The 21,885-nt window shown below is 36.2% G+C and overlaps 1 protein-coding gene across 13 annotated transcripts in view; it reads right to left on the reverse strand.

The window, feature by feature from the left end:
* Window positions 1-21,885, reverse strand: part of ESR1 (estrogen receptor 1) — a 435,454-nt gene that overhangs the window by 152,415 nt on the left and 261,154 nt on the right. For all 13 annotated transcript variants that reach the window (XM_050786870.1, XM_050786863.1, XM_050786861.1 and 10 more), the window contains one exon: window positions 1,692-2,027. In XM_050786870.1, coding sequence (XP_050642827.1) covers window positions 1,692-2,027 — 336 coding nt within the window. The remainder of the gene's footprint in view (window positions 1-1,691; window positions 2,028-21,885) is intronic.

Genomic DNA, 21,885 nt, shown 5'->3' on the forward strand with positions numbered 1-21,885 from the left:
TATATGACCATTAGTTTCTTTGTTTGTTTCTCTTTCCCTAAAATATAAGAACAAGGCAATAACAAATATAAAGAAAAAACTTACAGCCACATTACATTTATATTCCAACAATTAACTTATAATGTATCTGCTTCATATAAAAATGCCAAAATATGTAGGTACTCAAGAAAACTTTTCATTCTGAAGATGATCAGGAATTTTTGTTTGCCAGTTCGACTGACATTGAAAACCTACATTTGCCTATTATTCTCCATGCTTCCATGTAACCTAATAACCACCCAAACCACCAAAATGGTGGCCTCTAACAAGGCTGGGTTCTGGTACTGCTGGCTTCTTATTCTACAGCCCACATGTTTATATGCTGATAGATGCAAATACATGTAAGATTCTCTAAGGCCAGACATAAGTTCACTTGGCCTGTAACACAGCAGTGACCCTTGAAATGCAAGTACAAACTCCACATTTTTTAGTTTCATGTTAAACATTTCATGCTTCGTAGGAAACAATTAATTTCATCTATTAAAAGAAACCAAATGAGAAAAACTCCAACTAAATCTATCACTCATTGAGTCTATAAGCCCAGAAAAAAATTTAACTTCCTCTTGCCTTGGTTCATCTACATTAGCTCCTGAATGGATACACTGGGGCAGGGAGAAAGCCATTTTCTAGTCTTGTTTCCATACAGACTTGAGTTCTTCTCCCTGAACAACAGGAGTAACAGTCCAATTTTACTATAACACCAGTTCTGAGAGAATCAGCTGAAGGAACAAGATATCACTTCAGCCACTGCGTCCTTCTAAAAGTTTCTTTCAGGGATGATACCTTAATTTATTTTTCCACTGCCTTTCTCTTTCTGCTAAAATACTAAGCATACACCAGGTTGGATAAATAATTGGCATTCAGTAAGTAAACTTATTATTATCTCTTTAATCCATAAAGATCTTTCTTAACTTTTTTTTTTGGTGTTTATTTTTTGAGACATGGTCTTGCTCTGTCACCCAGGCTGGGGTGCAGTGGCACTCCACAGAAACACGGTTCACTGTAGCTCCAACCTCCTGGACTCAAGCCATCCTCTCACCTCAGCCTCCCCAGTAGCTGGGACCACAGGTGTCTGCCACTGCACCCAGGTAATTTTTAAAAATTTTTTGTAGAGACAGGGTTTCGCCACATTGCCCTGGCTGGCCTCAAGTTCCTGGGCTCAAGCAATCCTCCCACCTCAGCCCCAAAAAGTGCTAGGATTACAGGCATGAGCCACCACACCCAATCTTAACAATCTTTTTAAGATAACATTGTTTTATTAATAATTGAGATGTTTTGAACAAAGGTCATTAATATTAAGAACTTTTGTAGATCATTTAGTGTTACAAGTTTCTGCGAATGTGAACATATACTATCAAATAGTTTTATCATGTAGTGTCCACCCTAAATCTTTCTGGTAAATAAGATGGGTTAAAAATAAATTATGTCAATTTAAAAATTTTAGTCTTCTGGATTTTTATTTTAAAATATTATTTCCTAATCTCCAGAAAAATTACAGTGTATTGATACTGAAAATGAACACATCTCCTATAACCTTGAAACCTATTACATAACGTGTTATTGCTTCTTTTTTCCCCACTATTTCTCCCATGACATCACAACCAGTTCTTGAAAAGCTATTGACTCTTAAAAGTTGAGCTTCGCATTCTTACCTGGCACCCTCTTTGCCCAGTTGATCATGTGAACCAGCTCCCTGTCTGCCAGGTTGGTCAGTAAGCCCATCATCGAAGCTTCACTGAAGGGTCTGGTAGGATCATACTCGGAATAGAGTATAGGGGGCTCAGCATCCAGCAAGGCACTGACCATCTGGTCGGCCGTCAGGGACAAGGCCGGGCTGTTCTTCTTAGAGTGCTTGATCATGAGCGGGCTTGGCCAAAGGTTGGCAGCTCTCATGTCTCCAGCGGACCCCACTTCACCCCTGCCCTCCCCATCATCTCTCTGGCGCTTGTGTTTCAACATTCTCCCTCCTCTTCGGTCTTTTCGTATCCCTGAAAACACAGGGGGAAGAAAAAACAATTAGTTTATTTTTTTCCCATGTAAACTTTTATACAAAAAATTTTCAAAGCTAACCGTCTTTCATTTTATTTGAAGAAATACTTTCAAGCACAGGTGAGCTGGTAAGTGTTTAACAAGTGGCTCTCCAAGAGAAGAAGAAAAAGACTTCTATTTGTAGCAGTTGCCAATTTTCATGGTGTAAATACTGCCACCATAACAAACTTCAGGCCACTTGTCTGACATCAAATGGCTTACAAAACTCCTGAAAATTGAACAGTAGGCTTTGGTGAGCCCGTACAAACTGACTCTGACACACCAGGTAGGGATGTGTGTAGGTAACGAGTGTTATAAAAAGAACAAAATTCTAATTTTAGTTATTCTTAAAATATGATTTAGCATCAAAGACTACTTCTGCTAGGAATATTCTTTTAATAGTAAATTAAAAGGGCATTTTTAAAAGCATTTAGTCCAAGTAGACTTCTTAATGGGAAAGACTAAATAAGAATGACTTGCTCGTAAGGTATATTACAGCCTCTGGCCCCCTGGGGTGCTAAGTCCTTCACTGCTACTAACCTGCTCCTCATCACCCTAGGATTACCACAAGTCCCTCAAGTCGTTTACTGGATTTTAAGCTTTTCACAAATGTGTTTGTTTTTTCCTAACATAAAAGTTGTAAACTTCTAAAAAGAGTTTGTTTTATTTGATAATTTCCCCCCAAAGGTTTACCCAGCTGTGGTTCTCACTAACTAAATTATGAAATGGGGTGAAGAGGGGGGATCCAATCTTTTTGCAGTGATTCTTTGAGGTTTGGGCTCAGCACCTTAACCTGAAAAAGGCCATACTGTGCTGCCGAAATGTATTAACATCTGCCAAAAACAACTATTTTAAAAAGACAAAGAGCTTCTATATTTTCAAAAAAGTTAATCTCTCCAATATTTATCAGACAGCAATAATTCTTAGATTTAAATGAAGGAAGCAATCATTTTGATACAAAGTTAATACAACTATTTTTAATACCAAAGACATGAGAAATAAATGCTCTTTATAACATATCACTTGTTCTATCACTTTATAACAAATAACTAGTGTGAGAACTTTGTCTTGTTTTGTTTTAATTTGTAAACGTATTTGGACAAATGTGTAACTGAAATATATATATATATGTTTTATACATATAAATATATATATATAATATATTAAATGACACTTCAAAAACATAGAGAAGCCATGAACTCTTCCTATTTGCTCAGTATTAAAATAAGCATTTCTCATGAAATAGTAAACATTATAATAAAGATTATTATTAGTAATATGCATTCAGAACTTACTACATATTTTAAGCATTTACATACACTTTACATGGAAACACTTTAGAACTAATTTAGTTCTCACAATAATCTTGTAAGTTTGAGAAACCGTTACTTAAAGAGATGATCCAACTTGTACAAGATCATTCTCTATTAAGTATGATTCCAGATTCTGGCTCTGAAAAGAAGTTTGCTTTTGTTTTCAGTTAAGCAGAGATTTTGAATTTAATCTATTATGCAGGTACAAATTGAACAAGTTTCAGGACACTATGTAGGTACTAACTTAACAAACTGAGGGACATCTAAAAGTAAAAGATGAGAACAATGGCACCTGACCAGCCATTGTCCTTGGTCAGGCATTTCAACTTTTATTGCCAGATTTGCCAATGAGATCACAATATCTGAAGTAAGGGAGATGATATGTCCACTCTACTCTCAACTCATCAGAGCATACCTGATGTATCACACTCATTGCTGGATCCTGAAACTATAAGAAAAATAAGCCTACTCAAGTTAGAGTAACTAGACGGGTAAGGAGACATGAAATCAGGTCATATAGTGAGCAAATGAGGAACAAAGAAGGGTTAGCCTAGAGAAAGGAAAACATGGAGGAAACCTGAGCATCTCCTGTACATGAGTTGTTCTGCAGAAGACGGGTTCAACTTGTTCTTTATGAGCCCAAAGGCTAAAACAGAAGCAGGGTGTGGAAACTTTTTAGTTAGTTACAGCTCAATGTAAGGAAGCAGTTTGAAATAGTCAGAGCTGATGACAAAGATAGAAGCTCCCATCATAGGAGATGATGAGGGGGATCACTGGGGGTTTCCAAGAATAGGCTAGATGAAGACTTTCAAGGGATGTTCCCAAAGGATTCCATTATCCAGAAAGCATTTGCACTAGTTGACCTCCAGTAGCCTCTCCAATGCTGAGATTGTTCTATACGACTCTACCATCCTCTATTTGAAACACTAGAAAAAAAAATGTAAGAGCAAGAGACTTGCGGTGGAAACCAGGGAAAAAATGTCAAAAGCAAAGAATCTTTCTCGGTTCAGATTTCTCAGGAAATTCTGAGGTCAGAGTTTTGAGATGAGTTTTAACTTGTATTTCCCTACTTTGTGTGAGGGCTGGGGTAAGAAAATGCCTGGTTCTTCAGTATTAGTCAGTGTATTACCCAAGTACTATTTATACCCCTATTCTACAAGTTTACAAAGAAATTAATAATGTGATCAAGTCTTACAGGAAAGATGCAGCAGTGATTACAATCTTTCAATAGCAGATCTACAGAAAGAAATAAAAGCAAGTGATTTGACTAAAAAAGAAATGGTTAGAAGGTGATATTGTTTTTCCTAAGGTGAAATCAAGAGTTACCAAATTATAACTACACAAGCATTTTACCTTTTAAAAATAAAGTACTTTAAAAATAATATGCTTCTTTCATAAATGTAATTTATCTTCCTTTAAAAAGATTCCAAAGAAAAGCACTTAGGTTAATAAAGCAAACAAAATGTAGTGTTATCACCCACTTTAAAAGGCTTCAGCAGTCATACTAAAGCTAATCCACTTTCCAGCAGAAGAATTTTAGAATCAATTCAGAAACTGATATTGGCAGTTATCAAAAATATTTCATCAAAGTATTTCTTCATTTAGTAAAAATCCGTTCAATACTTACAATGTATATTCACGGAAGATGCAGTAGTAAACAAAGACAGATCATGTTACCCTCCATCAAGTTTTCAGCTTGGAGGGAGGAAGACATTGATCAAAAGTTATTCAATGTTCGTTGAATGAGTTAATGAACGAATGAACTGCCGAAAGCACAGTGGATGAGAGGAAGTGACTGGGGAAGAAGGAGACAAAGAAAACGTCTCTAAGAAAGGATGTCACACTTAAATCAAATCATGATATTTCCCTTCTTGGAGGAATTTAGGAGCAAACTACTTAGATGGCTTAGTTGTAGTACTATGTGAAGAAGTAAGTGGAACCACCACACCCATTTACATCTCACAACTGTATGATTCAGGTTGTTGAACACAAGACACACAGGTTTGGGCTTTAGAACAACAAAATGCAATTGGAAAGATGAGGAAAGAGATGACTATTTATAAAATCATCAAATAATCAAGTAGGTGAAAGTAGATTCACTTAGCACTAACAAATATTTTCTTTAATATACTGATATGCTTTGGCTGTGTCCCCATCCAAATCTCATCTGGAATTGTAGTTCCCATAGTCCCCACATGTTGTGGGAGGGGCTCAGTGGGAGGTAATTGAATCATGGGGGCACGTTTTTCCTGTGCTGTTCTCATGATAGTGAATAAGTCTCACGAGATCTGATGGTTTCATAAAGGGCAGTTCCCTTACACATGCTCTCTTGCCTGCTGCCATATAAGACGTGCCTTTGCTTCCCCTTCACCTTCTGCCATGATTGTGAGGCCTCCCCAGCCATGTGGAACTGTGAGTTCATTATGCCTGTTTTTCTTTATAAATTACCCAGTCTCAGGTATTTCTTTATAGCAGTATGAAAATGGACTAATACATATACCCAAAATGTACTATATTTTCCAAATTCCAAAGTCCCTACAAAGTGTACAAACAAAAAAAAAATTAGAAAATTATACATAGTATATGATCAACTGCATGTGATAGGATTCCAAGGGTATGGTTGAATAAAGAATGGATACTCTTCTACATGGGAGTAGTAATTTTACACATTATTGGTGATAATATTGCACAGACATTTTATAGAAGTTCAAAAATATTTAACTAGAATTGAGTGGAAGAAGGTAAAAAAAAAAAAAAAAAAAATGACCTGACTTCTATTTCAGTTTTACCGCAGGTTAAGTGAAAACTGCAAATCAGAAACAACAGGTTGTGTCACTATGGAACATACAGCTTATTCTTAATTATATAGAATGGTGGACCACAGGAGTGGCATGGATAATTGAAATTCAAAGATCAAATTTAAAACTCATTCCTTGCTTCCTACCAAGACATTGTCTTGAATTGTTAGTAGACCAGTAACATAGAGTGATATGGATTTTACTTAAGTTCACCCCCCAACTGTCTAACTTTTGTTAACTCTCAGGGAAAAAGCCAAAAGGTCAAACTACCAGTTCATAAAGCAGAGGAAAAAACAAAAGAAACAATTCGTTTAGATCATGCAAATATTAAACAGGCAGCCTCTTGACGATCAAGAAGTTTACTTGCAGTGACCAACATGTTGGCTTGGAGTGCCATACACACAAGATCATTGTCATTCACACACGAGCATGCCATTTTCCAGAATGGTTGAGCAGTATATTCAATTGCACAACAGAGATATTGTGCCCTGGATAGCTAGTGTACACTGTCATTATCTCTCAAGTTACATAACTGACTAGACAATATTTGCATCAAAGCAAATTTCTTTGTACCTCTTTTCAAAATTTTAACCTTAAAAATGATTGAAGGATTTTTCTAACAAGACCCACCTGTTTTATATAAGGGATCAAGATACCAAGCTCTCTTTCATCCTGCAAGCCCACTGTAAGTGTGAAATGCCACCAGTTTGAATTTCATCTCCTTGGGTTAAAGCAACTGTAATATCCTCATCACATTGTTGTAAGGATTTAGAAAGGCTGAGTATAAAATTTCCACTTAGCAGAAATCAAGGTGGATTTGAATGATTCTAATCCACCTAGGAGGTATTAACTTAGGGGAATTTATTAAAGCAATAAACACCGGCAACAGGAATGAGGAGGAAAAGGAAAGAGATAGTACGGAGGGCACTCTCTAGGGGAGGTGAGCCCTAAGGAATCTCTTCAAAGTCTGCCTGGACTTGGAAGCTAGGTAGAAAGGCGGTATAGGGGACAACTTGTGACAAGGTGAAAGGAGCTGAAGACACATCAACTGCTTAAACAATTATGTCCTGGCCCTAAAATCAAAAGATCTGTCCTAATGAGTCAAATGCCTAATGAGGCATTTTCAAAGACTACCTCTAATTACTTCAGTTTGTTTAATCATCTGTTTTTTTCATTCTTTAAATTTTTTGGCTTGGCTACTGTATCTCAGAAAAAGTTAACATACTGCCTGAGTATTCATTAGGAATAGAATTCATTGGATTATGCTTCTAATGCACTCTAATTTTTACATTTTCTTTCGTTGAAATGAGCTTTTTTCTTAATATGCTATGCTTCCAGAAAAAAACTAGTATAATATCAGTAAAGTTATTTCTCTCCAGTTTCCCATGACTACTTTCATGTATTATTAGATATTTTGAACATTTGCATAATCACTTTCTTTTGTTTCTCAATAATTCATGAGGTATTAAGAGGCAAGACAAAGAAATACACTGAGCTTTTAAATTCAACATGTTAAAGAAAACAGGAGTGCTGATTAATTAAGAATTAAATAAAGACAATAACTAATAAAACTTTCTCTGGAGAGACTCCCCAGTATCAATTCTAACACTCTCCCTTCAAATACTATAAGGTAAGTACTGTCATTGTCCCCCATTTAACAGAAAAGAAAGAAGTTCAGATTAACTACCATGCTCAAGGTCATACCACGGGCAGCACAGAGGTTTGAATCAAGGTCTGTCTGCCTCCAAAGCCTCAGTACCACAATGTCATTGATTGTAAAGCATTGGTAAGACCATTATATCATGATGTATCATTACACTATGTAATTCATGCAATTACAGATTATTATTATTATTAGTGTTATCACAGCCTCTAAATGTTTCAGGTCAAGGAACTATAAATTATCTGGTTCACTTAAAGCTACTTAATGTTCTTTCCTTCTCTCCTTTCATATCTACAAACTCACCTTAACCCACTGAGCATTTCCTTACATGTCCCTGCCTATAGTCCCCTCCTTGCTGTCTTTAAGCCTCCCTCCTAGTTCATAGGTTCTTTCTTGCCTAGATCATTGCAGCAGTTCCTAATTTGTCTTCTTGCCTATCTTCAGTCTTCCCTCCAACCCAATTAACTGATCTCACCTATCTTCAATCTTCTCTGCAACAATGACTGCCTTAGCCATCAGCAGGAATTAACTATACTCTGAAAACTCTTGGCAGTTCTACGGTGCTACTAGAGGTGGTGCTGTTGAGGTTTCTGGTCATCTCGTACCCCCCATTTTGTCTAAAGCAGCTATGCTTTTATATGTATTTTTTATGCTGGGATTAGGGGAAGAACTTATTTTAGATAGAGTTTACTGGTTTTATTTTACATTTTAAAAGCTACTGATCTCCTGAATAAAATCAAACTCTAAGATTCATGAATTTCCACAAATAGTCTCAAAGTACTTTTCAAACCTATCTTTACAAATCCCCTCCAAAAGCCTTTGTTTTTTATAAAACAAGGATGAGCCTGTGCCTCTTTTTATAATACTTCCCAACACCACCTTGTTCTTTTTCTATGCCTCCTCTTGCATTGGCCTTGAAAACCCAATTAACACCCCGTTTCATCCATAGTGAATCTTAGACCCCACTCTAGTTTTATGGCTCTACTTCCCCTGTTCTTGTAGTTTTTCCTTCCTGTGCCATTCATTTGGCAACTATGATGTTCTACCCTATATATATACTTACACCTAGGTTCCTCCCAACTTGCTGTGGCCTGAAACTTCTCTCTAGGCTGGAAGCAATCAGAAGGCTCACCCCAATTTTTTTCCCTTTCTTATGAAATACCATCCTGCACTGATTGATGTCCAGAGTTTAAAGACAGCAGTGTCATGTCCAGTGTTTTGTCCAGGTTTTGTTTGCTTATTATATTTTCTGGTGGGAAGGTAAATGTAGCCTTTGTTACTCCACCTTGTCCAGAAGCAGAAGTTTCCAGTAATTATTTTGGTCATCTGTTTAACAAAATCCTTTAACCTCGTCTTTTCTCATGAACAAACTGCCAATTTGAAATTCTTAGTTTCTTCTTCTAGAGTTTTGCTGGCATGGACCTTATTAGGATTTCCCTTTCTTTTCCCATAAAGTGTAACAAGCAAAAACAATTTCAAGCCCAACTGAGAAAAATTGGAGGGTGGGAAAGTGAAGATTACATTTAGTAGATAAAGGATGCCCGAATTACCATCCCCCAAATTCTCCCACATGGCAAGTTTAGGGGCCCCATTTCCTCAAAGTTGCTCTCCCCAAGTCTTAGAATGAACTAGGTTTCATTGATTCGGAGGAGCAAGTCCTGCCTTCCCCACCTGCTGACCATGGGAACATTTCCGTCTTCATTCATCTAATGATGCACTCTGATACAGATTACAATGACTGGGAGAGGGAGACAAGGTTGTTGTCTATCCCTTTACAGTGCAGCTAGGGAGTACAGCACGGTCCCGATGACCTCAGATGAGGGGTCACAGTGCAAATATAACTCTTCCTTTATTAAATGGGATGACACACCCTGTTGTAGGAGCAGGTTCCCAAGGTAAGTTGGAAAGGTCTTTCTGTTTCATGTTACATAATGAAAAAGGGCACGGACTGATGTGACTGTCAGGATTTGAATACATCCCAAAGTAAGACTCTTCAGTTTCAGAATCTTCTAGAAGTTCAGAATCACTAAGAAATTCAGAATCACCTAAAGTTACAGAAATTTAGAAAAGCTGATGACCAAGGAGAGATTTCATCATTTGTTGGAGTATATTAAAGTGAGCTGTTCTTTGTAGGATGTTTTTTGGAAAATATTGAAATCTGTAATGAATTAACTAATTGGTGTAACACTCACTTGTGAATTCTTGGTTTCCCAGCATCTTAGTTGCCTTCCTACATTTGGCGAATTCCCCAGTACCTGAGTTGGTGGTTGCCAGGACTTGCTTTCCATCACAAAAGCTATAAGGACAATTACTGTTGTCTGTGGCTCCGGACTCTAGGGTGAAGGTAGGTGACCTGGGCCCCACCTGCATGCAGCCTGTTCCCCTGCGACTGTGAAGTCTGGACACAGGACAATTCAGCCTGCTGTCCTGTGGTGGATCTGCAGTCCAGGAGTGAAGGCAGTGCCTCCTGCCAGGCTGCCCCCAAGGCATCACACTGATGAAGTGCTGGCTGCTATGCCATGCTGACTGCCTCTTGGTTTCTACCTGTTTTCCGAGCCTGGTTATTCATCCTTCACATTAAATCTGTGATCAAACCAAAATTACTTCAATAATTTCTTTTTCTGCTGAAGTGAGAAGCAGTTTGTCTTGCTTGCAATCAGTAATAATAATAATTATTATTATGATAAACTAACATTTATTGAGCACTTGCCAGATCCCAATTGCTCATCTAAGCTCTTGACTAAGTTACACCATGTAATTTTCAAAGCCACAATGTAAGGTAGGTGCTATTAGTATTCCTTTCTATAGCCAAGGAAACTGACACATGAAGATGGGGTTTGAACCCAGGCAGGCTGATTTCAGAGCCCATAATTTTAATTACCATGGCACAACTGCCTTAGGAAACACTGACTGGCACGATCTGTAGAAACCTACATGCACTGTCAATCAATATAAATCTGTTCTGTGTTTACATATGGGGTTCTAGAATCCTTAGAGGGCAAATTATTATATAAGCCAGGGCCTCTATTGATCCAGTATGGATACAATCATGATTCTGTAATTGCTGGAATTATCAGCTATAACATTTCTTATTAGAGATTTCAAAAATGCACACATTTTTGAAAAATAATTTCAAAAATAATTTCCCTGTTTTCCTCCTGATGCTTTTATTTTTGGAAATTATTTACCTATTAATAGACTCTAGTGCTTAAATATCAGATGTAGTAAAATAGGTTATTATTCTGCACATGGAGCAGATAGACTAAAACTGCTATTTCCTGCCAAAATTAGTTCTCAAAATCATCTTCATGATGATTTTTTAAAGGTACTACAACTGGCTGAGAATGGTTAAGAGCCACCAAGGAATGGAAGAATGTCATGTATCACTTATGTAAAATGTACACATGCTCATTCACTTTGAATCAGCTTTAATTTTATTCATTCACTTAATACAACAAAGTTATTGAGAGTCAGGCACTGCTCTGGGGCAAAAAGACAAATCCCTACCCTCACAACGTCATATTTTTATGAGGAAGATAGACAATAAACAAATAAACATATGATGTCTGATAATGGTAAGTGCTAGGAGAAAAAAACGAAGTGGAAAGCAGGGGAAGAGGATGTTTAAATCAGGGACTACCTCTCTGTGCTGTAGAAACCAGAATGAAGTGAGGAAGGTAAACGAGCAACACACAAATGCTGACACTGGGAAGGAAATGGGCTCGAAGGTTTCTAGCAAGAGCCAAAGACCAGGGAAGGTCACAGCAGCCTGAACAAGGGAAAAGTAAGACAAGGGAGGCCAATCCCACAGGGCCATGCCAGCTAAGGTGAGAGCTTGCATTGTACTCTAAAAGAGATGAGAAGCCACTGCTTTCCACAGAGCAGAGGAGTGCCAATGATAGAGTTTATAGTTTTGGAAGAACTCTTGGCTGTTGGAAGAACTCAAAGATCAAAAGTTACAAAATAAGTTAGGAAGTCATTGCAGTTGACGAGGTAACAGGGGTTTGTATTAGGGTTATTTCAAAAGTGGTGAGAAGTGCCTGAGTTTAATTTATTTTGAAAGTAAAGCCAATAAGACATGCTGATGGATTGGATGTGGAATGTCAGGAGAGAGATAAACAATTGTGATTAAGAGTTCAAGGGCTCTAATGGAAAAAGAAGACAACACACAATAAAAGATGGGTAATATGAGCAGAAAGATAGAAATTTTAAGAAAGAATCAAAAGCAAATGCTAGAAATGTAAAAATGGTATAATCAGTGAGCTGAAAGATAAGTCAACAGAAACGTCCCAAACTGAAATGTAAAGAATCAAAAGAATGAAAAAGCAAAAAGTATAACAAACATATGCATAATTGGAATACCATAAAGAAAAAAAAAGAAAGGAGAAGAGAAAATATTTGAGGTAATGTTGACTGATAACTTTTCGAAATTAATGACAGACACCAAACCACAGATCCAGGAAGCTCAGAGAATATCAAGAAGATAAATACATGCCACTCCTTACAAAAAACAAAAGAAACAACACCTAGGCATATTGTATTCAAACTGCAAAAAAAACCAAAGACAAGGAGAAAATCTTGAAAAAGCCAGAGTCGGGGCAGGGAAACACCTAACTATAGAGAACAGGATGAAATACAGCAGATTTCTCTTCAGAAACCACACATTAATAAAGGACGTGAAGTAAAATATATAAAATGTTGAAAAAAGTGACCAATCTAGAATTCTAGATGCAGGGAAATTATCCTTCAAAAGTGAAGATTAAAAAAAAAATCACGCAAAAATTCAGAGAATTCATCACCAGCAGACTTGCCCTGCAGAGTATGTTAAAAAATGTTCTTCAAGCAACATTTGTGTTGTGGTGGTGTTGCTTCAAGCAAGAGGAAGGTGATATAAGTCAGAAACTTGGATCTACATAAATCATGGAAGATAATCACAGAACGTGTAAATTAAGGTAAAATAAAAGGAAATTTATTTTAGAAAGGATTCTAAATTCTTTCCAAATTCTTAATTGATGTAAACAATAGGATTATAAGTCATGCTGCTATAAAGACATATGCACATGTATGTTTATTGCAGCACTATTCACAATAGCAAAGATTTGGAATCAACACAAATGTCCATCAGTGACAGACTGGATTAAGAAAATGTGGCACATATACACCATGGAATACTATGCAGCCATAAAAAAAGGATGAGTTTGTGTCCTTTGTAGGGACATGGATGCAGCTGGAAACCATCATTCTCATCAAACTATCGCAAGAACAGAAAACCAAATACCACATGTTCTCACTCATAGGTGGAAATTGAACAATGAGATCACTTGGACACAAGAAGGGGAACATCACACACCGGGTCCTATTGTGGGGAGTGGGGAAGGGGGAGGGATAGCATTAAATGACGAGTTAATGGGTGCAGCACACCAACATGGCACATGTATACATATGTAACAAATCTGCACATTGTGCACATGTACCCTAGAACTTAAAGTATAATAATAAAAAAATTCATTGAATATCAAACACATAGTATAAGAAAACATATCATAATTAAAATTTTTCATATTGATTACATGTGGAAATGATATTTTAGATATACTTGACTAAATAAAATATAATCTTTAAAAAAACAATAACTGCCTGTTTAAAATCAGAATAGTAACAATGTATAGGTGATTATAGTATATAGGTAAGCAAAATGAATGACAGCTACATCACAAGGGACAGTAGGGAGGAACTGAGAATACTATGTTATAATATTCTTATATTTCATGCAAAGAGAAATAGTGTTATTTGAAGGTGTATTTAGAATAGTTAAAAATGTATACTGTGAACTTTAGGGGCACCAGTACAAAAATTCTTTAAAGAAGTATAGTTAGGCTGGGCGTGGTGGCTCACTCCTATAATCCCAGCACTTTGGGAGGCCAAGGCCGGTGGATCACCTGGGGTCAGGAGTTTGAGACCAGCCTTACCAACATGGAGAAACTCAGTCTCTACTAAAAATACAAAATTAGCCGGGCATGGTGGTACATGCCTGTAATTCCAGCTACTTGGGAGGCTGAGGCAGGAGAATCGCTTGAACCCAGGAGACAGAGTTTGCGGTGAGCCAAGATCACACCATTGCACTCCCACCTGAGCAACAAGAGCAAAACTCTGTCTCAAAAAAAAAAAAAAGAAGTATAGTTAATACTCTAAGAGAAAAGATAAAATGGTATTACATACATTGCTCAAATAAAACTACGAAAGACCAAAAAGAAGCCTTTGACAACAAATATGAAACAGTTAACAAACATAGGTTTATTTTTATTCAAATATATCAATACTTGCTTTAAATATAAATTGTTTAAATATACCAGTTAAAAGATGGAAGTTGTCAGATTGAATTTTAAGTAAGACCAAACTATACGTTGTCTACAACAAGCCCCATTTATTTATTTATTTATTTATTTTAATTCTCCTGCCTCAGCCTCCTGAGTAGCTGGGACTACAGGTGGCTGCCTCCACACCCAGCTAATTTATTTTTAATTTTTTATTTATTTTTATTTATTTCTTTTTTATTTTACTTTAAGTTCCAGGATACCTGTGCAGAATGTGCAGTTTTGTTACATATGTATACAAGTGCCATGGTGGTTTGCTGCACCTATTAACATAGGTTTATTTTTAAACCTGTCATCTAGGTTTTAAGCCCAGCATGCAAAATACTTTATTTGGTATTTGTTCTAATAACAATGCCCACTTTAAATATAATAACTCTGATATGTTAAAAGTAAAGGAATGGAGAAAGATATACCATGCTAACATTCATAAAAATAAAGCTGAAGTGGTTATATTAATTTCATGCAAAGCAGACTACCAAAGAAGGAAAAGTATCAAGGATAAAGATTATGATACAGGGGTCAACTGTTCAAGATGATATAACAATGGTAAATATGTGTATATATGTGTGTACCTAACAAAAGTGAATCAAAACACATGAAGCAAAATGGTTGAAACTAAAAGGGGAAATAGACAAGTCCAAACCATTATTATACTTAGAAACTTCACCATTCCCCTGTCAGTAATTGCTAGTGTGAGCAGGCAGAAAATTAATACAGATATAGTTGACCTAAACGGTATGATTAATCAACATGATCTAATTAATATTTACAGAATACTCCATCAAACCACAACTGAATACACATTCTTCTCAAGCTCTGATGGAATACACACCAAGATAGACCACATTCTGGGTCACAAAACATCCTTAACACATTTAAAAGAATAGAAATTGTACAAAGTAGGCCTCACACCAAAAGTGGAAATAAATTAGAAATCAACAGAAAGATAGCTGGAAATTTTCAAAATATTTAGAGATTAAACAACACACTTTTAAAGAACGTATGAGTCAAAGAAAAAGCCTCAAAAGGAATTGTAAACTATTTTGAACTAAATGAAAATAAAAATAGAACATCAAAATTTGTGGGACGCAGGAAAAGCAGTGCTTAGAGAAAAATTCATAGCATTAAGTAAATATATTACTTAATATAAGAAAATTATATAATATCAAAAACCAACCTAAGCCACCGCCTTGGAAAACTAGAGAAGAAAAAACTAGATAAGCTTAAAGCAAGCAGAAGAGAAAGAATAATACAGACAGTTCCCAACTTAAGATGGTTTCATTTATGATTATTTTGACTTCACAATGGTGCAAAAGCAATATGCATGCATTCAGTAGAAACTGTATTTTGAATTTGCAATTTAGATCTTCCCCTGTGCTAGCAATATGTGGGACAATACTCTCAATTAATGCTGGGCAGCAGCAGCAAGCCACAGCTCTCAGTCAGCTATGCGATCCTCAGGGTAAACCATCAATACTCCATAGTGTGTTTTGCTGCCAGATCATTTTGCTCAACTATAGGTTAATGTATGTGTTCTGAGCACATTTAAGGGAGGCTAGGCTAACCAATAATGTTCGGTAGGTCAGGTGCTTTACATGCATTTTTGATTTATAATATTTTCAAATTACAATGGATTTATTGGGACACAAGCCTATCATAAGTCAAGGAGCATCTGAAATTAGAGCAGAAGGCAATAAAATTGAAAACAGAAACATAATAAAGAAACTCAGTGAAACAAAAACTGGTTCTTTTAAAAGATCAGTAAAATTGATAAACTTCTATTCAGGCTAATTAAGAAAAAGAAGCCGGGCACGGTGGCTCACGCCTGTAATCCCAGCACTTCGGGAGGCCGAGGCAGGCAAAGCACTTGAGGCTGGGAGTTCAAAACCAACCTGGCCAAAATGGCGAAACCTCATCTCTACTAAAAATACAAAAAAATTAGCCAAGTGTATTGGAGCATGCCTGTAATACCAGCTACTCGGGAGGCTGAGACATGAGAATCACTTGAACCCAAGAGGCAGAGGTTGCAGTGAGCAGAGATCACACCATTGCACTCCAGCCTGGGTGGCAGAGTAAGACACTGGCAAAAAAAAGAGAGACAGAAAACATAAATTACCAATATCTTAAATGAAAAGAAGTCACCATGACACTGGTCTCTTGGAGATTAAAAGGATAATAAAGGAATATTATGAACAACTCTACGCTCACAAATTTGATAATTTGGAGGAAATGGACCAATTCCTTGAAATACACAAACTACCAAAACTCACACATGGAGAAATAAATAACCTAAATGTCTCCATATATATTAAATATATTGATTCAATTACTAATTACCTTCCAATAAAGAAATCATCTGGCTCAGATAGTGGCAAGATTATTTCTAACAAATTTTCAGAAAGAAATTGTGCCAATTCTCTACAATCTCTTTCAGTAAACAGAGGCAGAGGAAACACATCCTAACTCATTCTGAGTCTAGAATTATCCTAATACCAAAATCAGATAAAGATATTACAAGAAAGTAAAACTAGAGACCAATATCTCTCCTGAGCACTGGCACAAAATCTCAACAAAATATTAGCAAGACAGAACAAACAATGCATCAAATAAATTATACATCATGAACAAATGGGATTTATTCCATGTTTGAAGGCAAATTCAACATTTGAAAATAAATCAGTATAATCTGTCACATTAAGAGTGAAAATGGGAAAAGTCATATGATCATATTAATTGACACAGGAAAAGTATTTGACAAAATTCAACTGCTATTTATGATAAAAACTCAGCAAATTCAGAATAGACAAAAATTTCCTCAATTTCACAAAGGAAATTTTAAAAACCAATAGCTAACATTATCCTTAATGGTGAAAAACTAAACACTTTCCCCTGAAGATGAGGATAAGTCTAAGATATCTTATCTCATTCCTCCTATAATACATTATACTAGAAATACTAGCAAGTGCAATAAGGCAAAAAAATAAAAAATAAAAAAAATAAAAGATATATAGATTGGGAAGGAAGAAATAAAACATCTTTATTCACAGATGGCATGATTATCTATGCAGATAATTCCAACGAATTAACAACAACAAAAAACTCCACTGGAACTAATAAGTAATGATGCCAAGGTTAAAGGATCTAACGTCAATGTACAACAGTCAATTTCTTTCCTACATCTCATAATGAATAATAGGAATTCAAAGTTTAGAAAACAATACCATTTACCATAGTACATTCAATACAAAGATATAAATTAACAAAGTATGTACAAGGCCTATATGTAAAAAACTATAAAACAATGAAAAATCAAAGAAGATCTTAAAAAGATGAAGAGATAATAGTCAGAAATTGAAAGCTCAATATTGTTACATGTTCATATTATTCAATATTGATAAAATGTCAATTCTTCCCAACTTAACAGATTCAGAGTAATCTAAATCCAAATCCCAATCATCTATTTTGTAGAAATTGACAATTGATTCTAACATGTTTAAAGAAAGGCAAAAGACCTAGAATAGCCTTTAATACTGAAGAAGAACTAAAATTCTGAAGAAGGTGGAGCACTTGCACTATTTCATTTCAAGACTTACCATAAAGGCTATAGTAATAAAGGTAGTATGGTACAGGTTAAAGTATAGACAGATGGACCAGTGAAACAGAATAACAAGTCCAGAAATAGATCGACACAAATAAGGTCAACTGATCTTTGACAAAGAAGAAGAGCCAATTAAATGGGAAAAAGGTCATGTTTTCAGAAAATATTGCATTGATCATCCTTAAGATATACATAAAAAGAAAATGTTGCTGAAGCAATTGGACATCAATGTGGAAAAAGAAAAACTTATTCACAAACCTTACACCTTAAACAAAACTTAAAGCAAATCATTGATCTAAATATATAATGCAAAATTACAAAACTACTTCTTGAAGAAAACAGAAAAAATTCTATATGATATTGAATTTGGTGATAAGTTTGCATATACAACACCAATAGCACAATCTACAGAAGAAAAAAATTAATAAGTTGGACTTCATTAAAATTTAAATTTCTACTCTGAAAAAAACAATTAAGAGAATAAAAAGATAAGCCACAAACTGGGAGAAATTATTTGTGAAATACATGGCTGATAAAAGACTTGTCATCGAAATATACAAAGAAAAAACTCCTCAAACTCAACAAAAAGAAAACAAAAAGCCGATTTTATGTATGTATGTATTTTGAGACGGAGTTTCGTTCTTGTTGCCCAGGCTGAAGTGCAATGGTTCAGTCTCGGCTCACGGCAACCTCTGCCTCCCGGGTTCCAGCGATTCTCCTGCCTCCGCCTCCCAAGTAACTGGGATTACAAGTGTCCGACACCATGCCTGACTAATTTTTGTGTTTTTAGTAGAGACGGGGTTTCACCATGTTGGCCAGAATGGTCTCGAACTCCTGACCTCAGGTGATCTGCCTGCCTTGGCTTCTCAAAGTGCTGGGATTACAGGCGTGAGCCACTGTGCCCAGCCCAAAACCCCACTTTTAAAATGGGCAAAAAAATCTGACATACACCTCATTGAAGAATATATACAGTTGGCAACAAATGAAAAAATGCTAAGTATCACTAATCATTAGAGAAATGTAAATTAAAGCCATGATGAGATACCATCTCACACCAGTCAGAATGGCTACTATTAAAAATTCAAAAAAAAAAAAAAGAAGACAGATGCTGGGGAAGTTATGGAGAAAAGGGAACACTCATACACTGCTGGTGGGAGTGTGAATTAGTTCACCCATTGTGGAAAGCAGTGTGGAAATTCCTCAAAGACCTAAAAGGAGAAGTACCATTAAACCCAGTAATCCCATTACTGTGTATATGCCCAGCGGAATATAAATTGTTCTACCATAAAGACACATACACATGTATGTTCATTGCAACACCATTCACAATAGCAAAAACATGGAACCAACCTAAATGCCCATCAATGGTAGGCAGGATTAAAAAAAAAAATGAAGTACATAGACACCATGGAATACTATGCAGCCATTAAAAAACAAACAAACAACAAAAACAAAAAGAAAAACACGACAGCATGTTCTGTACAGGAACAAGGATGGAGCTAGAGGACATTATCCTTAGCAAACTAACGCAGAAATGGAAAACCAAATACTGCATGTTCTCACTTTTAAGTGAGAGATAAATAATGAGAACCAATGGTCATAAAGAGGGGAACAAGAGACATTGGGGCCTATGTGAGGGAAGAGAGTGGAAGGAGCGAGAGGATCAGGAAAAAGAACTATCAAGAACTGTGCTTAGTACCTGGGTGAGAAGATGATCTGTACACCAAACACCTGTGACACAAATTTGCCTGTATTAACAAATGTACATACGTACCCCAAACCTAAAATAAAAGTTACAAAATAAAATAAAAAGAAAAATTAATTTTAAAAATATATAGTTGGCAAAAAAAACCTTGTGAAAATATCCTCAATATTTTTTGTCATTAAGAAATTGCAGGCCAGACTCGGTGGCTCATGCCGATAATCCCAGCACTTTGGGAGGCCGGGATGGGTAGATCACAAGGTCAGGTGTTCAAGACCAGCCTGGCCAGTATGGTGAAACCCCGTCTCTACTAAAAATACAAAAATTAGCCGGGCGCGGTGGCAGCCACCTGTAATCCCACCTACTCAGGAGGCTGAGGCAGAGAATTGCTTGAACCTGGGAGGCGGAGGTTGCCGTGAGCCAAGATCGCGGCACTGCACTCCAGCCTGGGCAATAGAGTGAGACTCCATCTCAAAAAAAAAAAAAAAAAAAAGAACTGCAAATTAAAACAATCAAATACTGCTACACATCTATTACAATAGTTAAAATCCAAAACACTGACAAAAATCAAATGCTGACAAGGATGTGGAGCATCAAGAACTCTCATTCATTGCTGGTGGGAATGCAAAATGGTACACCTATTTTGGAAGATAGGTTGGCAGTTTCTTAGGAAGCTAAACACGTTATTATCACAATGATGTAGAAATTGAATTGCTAGATATTTACCCAACTAATTCGAAAATACACGTGCACACGAAAACCTGCACAAAAATGTTTAGAGTAGTTTCATTCATAATTGCCATAAATTTAGAAGCAATCAAGAGGTCCTTCATCAGAGTGGATAAATAAAAGTATTATTCAGTGATGAAAAAGAAATGAGCTATCAGTCCATGAAAATATAAGGATGAAACTTACATGAATATTGCTAAGTGAAAGTGGCCAGTCTGAAAAAGCTACGTATTGTATGATTTCAATTAGGTGAAATTCTAGAAGAGACAAAAGAAAGGTATTAAACAGACCAGGGGTTGTCAGGAGTTCAAGGTGCAAAGGAGGGGTTGAATTAGTGAAACACAGGATATTTTATAGAGTAGAGAAACTATTCTATGCTACAGCAATAGAAACTATTCTATTCCACAGGAACTGTATTACTATAATGGTGATATGACACATTAAATACTTGTCAAAATCCATAAAGCTTTACAGAACAACGAATAGACCACAATGTATCCAAACTTTAAAAGTTAATTTAGGAGGTCAGGGGAAACTGGGATGGAATGCAAAATATTACAAAAGAATTTAAATGTATGACAAATATATGAAACAAACTCACTAAAAGACTTAGAAAAATAAGGCGCTAACCTAAGTAACTTGGAAAATGAGTAAGTGGACTCTGTCAGAATAAAGGCAAAGGAACTGTATATAAACACTATACTCCAGTTGATAAAGTTGTTTCTTACCTGAGTACAGATTAACAATTCTGAAACTTCCATACAAGTATACTGGAATTAAATAATTAAGTAAACAAATAGCAGGTGGTAGGAGCCAGGTTTCTCACTGTTGGTGTAGGAAGTGACAGATGAGTAAGAGGAGAAGGCTAGAATGTTCCATGATGTTGCAGGTTAGAGTTGGAGACATCAGTAAGTACTTAGGTTTAGCCTAAGATAGATACAGATGGTTACAAGTTGAAGTATTTTTATATGTGTGTAGATATATAGGTTGGTACACACACATACATCTTTTTGCACTATCAGCTTAGTGGATCTAGAAGTAACAACACCCAATAACAACAAGTACACCAACTGCCCATATCTTGGTTTTCATTGAAGGAAATTATTGCTCCTTGGAGAAGTGGCTGATCGTAGAACTGGGGCAAGAAATACAGAAGATAAGTCTGAACTATCTTGTAGTGACAGAAAGTAAGAAAAGGCTTTAAAAAAAACCTACAATGATATGTAAGAAGCCAAAGAGATATAGGAGCCAACTGAAAAAGCTCCCAATGGCCAAAGCTGGAACAAGATGAGTTATAAAATAAAATAGTATTGGACTGTACCCAAAGCATAAATATTCATGAGTTCTAGATGACTGACACTACTTGTTGACTAAACAAGTTAATGGAGGAGAATAGACACTTCCAAATAATTTATAGAGCTACTCCACCCTTAAAGAGGTAGAGCATATCTTCTCACTCCTTAAATATGAGCTCCATTTAAGTCTTTAATCCATCTTGAGCTAATTTTTGTATAAGGTGTAAGTAAGGGGTCCAGTTTCAATTTTCTGTATATGACTAGCCAGTTCTCTCAGCACCATTTATTAAATAGGCAATCCTTTCCCCATTGCTTGTTTTGGTCAGGTTCCTCGAAGATCAAATGA

The sequence above is a fragment of the Macaca thibetana genome, chromosome 4 (assembly GCF_024542745.1).
Source record: "Macaca thibetana thibetana isolate TM-01 chromosome 4, ASM2454274v1, whole genome shotgun sequence".
Taxonomy (NCBI): Eukaryota; Metazoa; Chordata; class Mammalia; order Primates; family Cercopithecidae; genus Macaca; species Macaca thibetana.